Source organism: Eimeria mitis, genomic scaffold (assembly GCF_000499745.2).
Source record: "Eimeria mitis Houghton genomic scaffold, Emh_scaff421, whole genome shotgun sequence".
Taxonomy (NCBI): domain Eukaryota; phylum Apicomplexa; class Conoidasida; order Eucoccidiorida; family Eimeriidae; genus Eimeria; species Eimeria mitis.
The window spans coordinates 11971-12356 of record NW_013572535.1 but is presented as its reverse complement, the minus strand read 5'-3'; the positions used below and the strand labels follow the sequence as shown (position 1 = coordinate 12356).

The 386-nt window shown below is 45.6% G+C and overlaps 1 protein-coding gene across 1 annotated transcript in view; it reads right to left on the bottom strand.

Annotated features, from left to right (window-relative positions):
- The window catches only part of EMH_0011560 (melanocyte proliferating gene 1, putative), a gene marked incomplete at both ends in the record, with an annotated part of 2545 nt that extends 2344 nt beyond the window's left edge, over positions 1-201 (bottom strand). The window contains one exon of the mRNA XM_013499319.1: positions 22-201. Within this exon, the coding sequence (XP_013354773.1) occupies positions 22-201 (180 nt within the window). The remainder of the gene's footprint in view (positions 1-21) is intronic.
- Between the last annotated feature and the right edge of the window lie 185 nt (positions 202-386).

Sequence of the window (386 nt, the reverse complement as noted above, 5' to 3'; positions counted from 1 at the left end):
TTCTCTTCTTAATACTCTCACCCGTGTGGGGTTGTTGGGATCGATCCCCACACTCCTGGGATCGATCCCCGGTGTGTTGGGATCGAGTGTGGGGTTGGGATCGAGTGTGGGGTTGATATTTAGAGAAGTCAAAAGTTTGCGTGAAGGATCGCTGGTGGTGATCGAAGCGGCTGTTGGTGGGGTCGTAACACCCCCCAACATCTATAAGCAAAGAACAACGATCCCATATAGATGGATCCCGGGATCGAACGATCCCAGCACCACGATATTCAGATAAAGATAACAACAAGGCGCATGCTAAGACCTCGTCCAGGTGAAACCTATACACAGATACACACACACTTTTTTTTTTATTTTTTTTTGTTTTGTTTTGTTTTATTTTATTC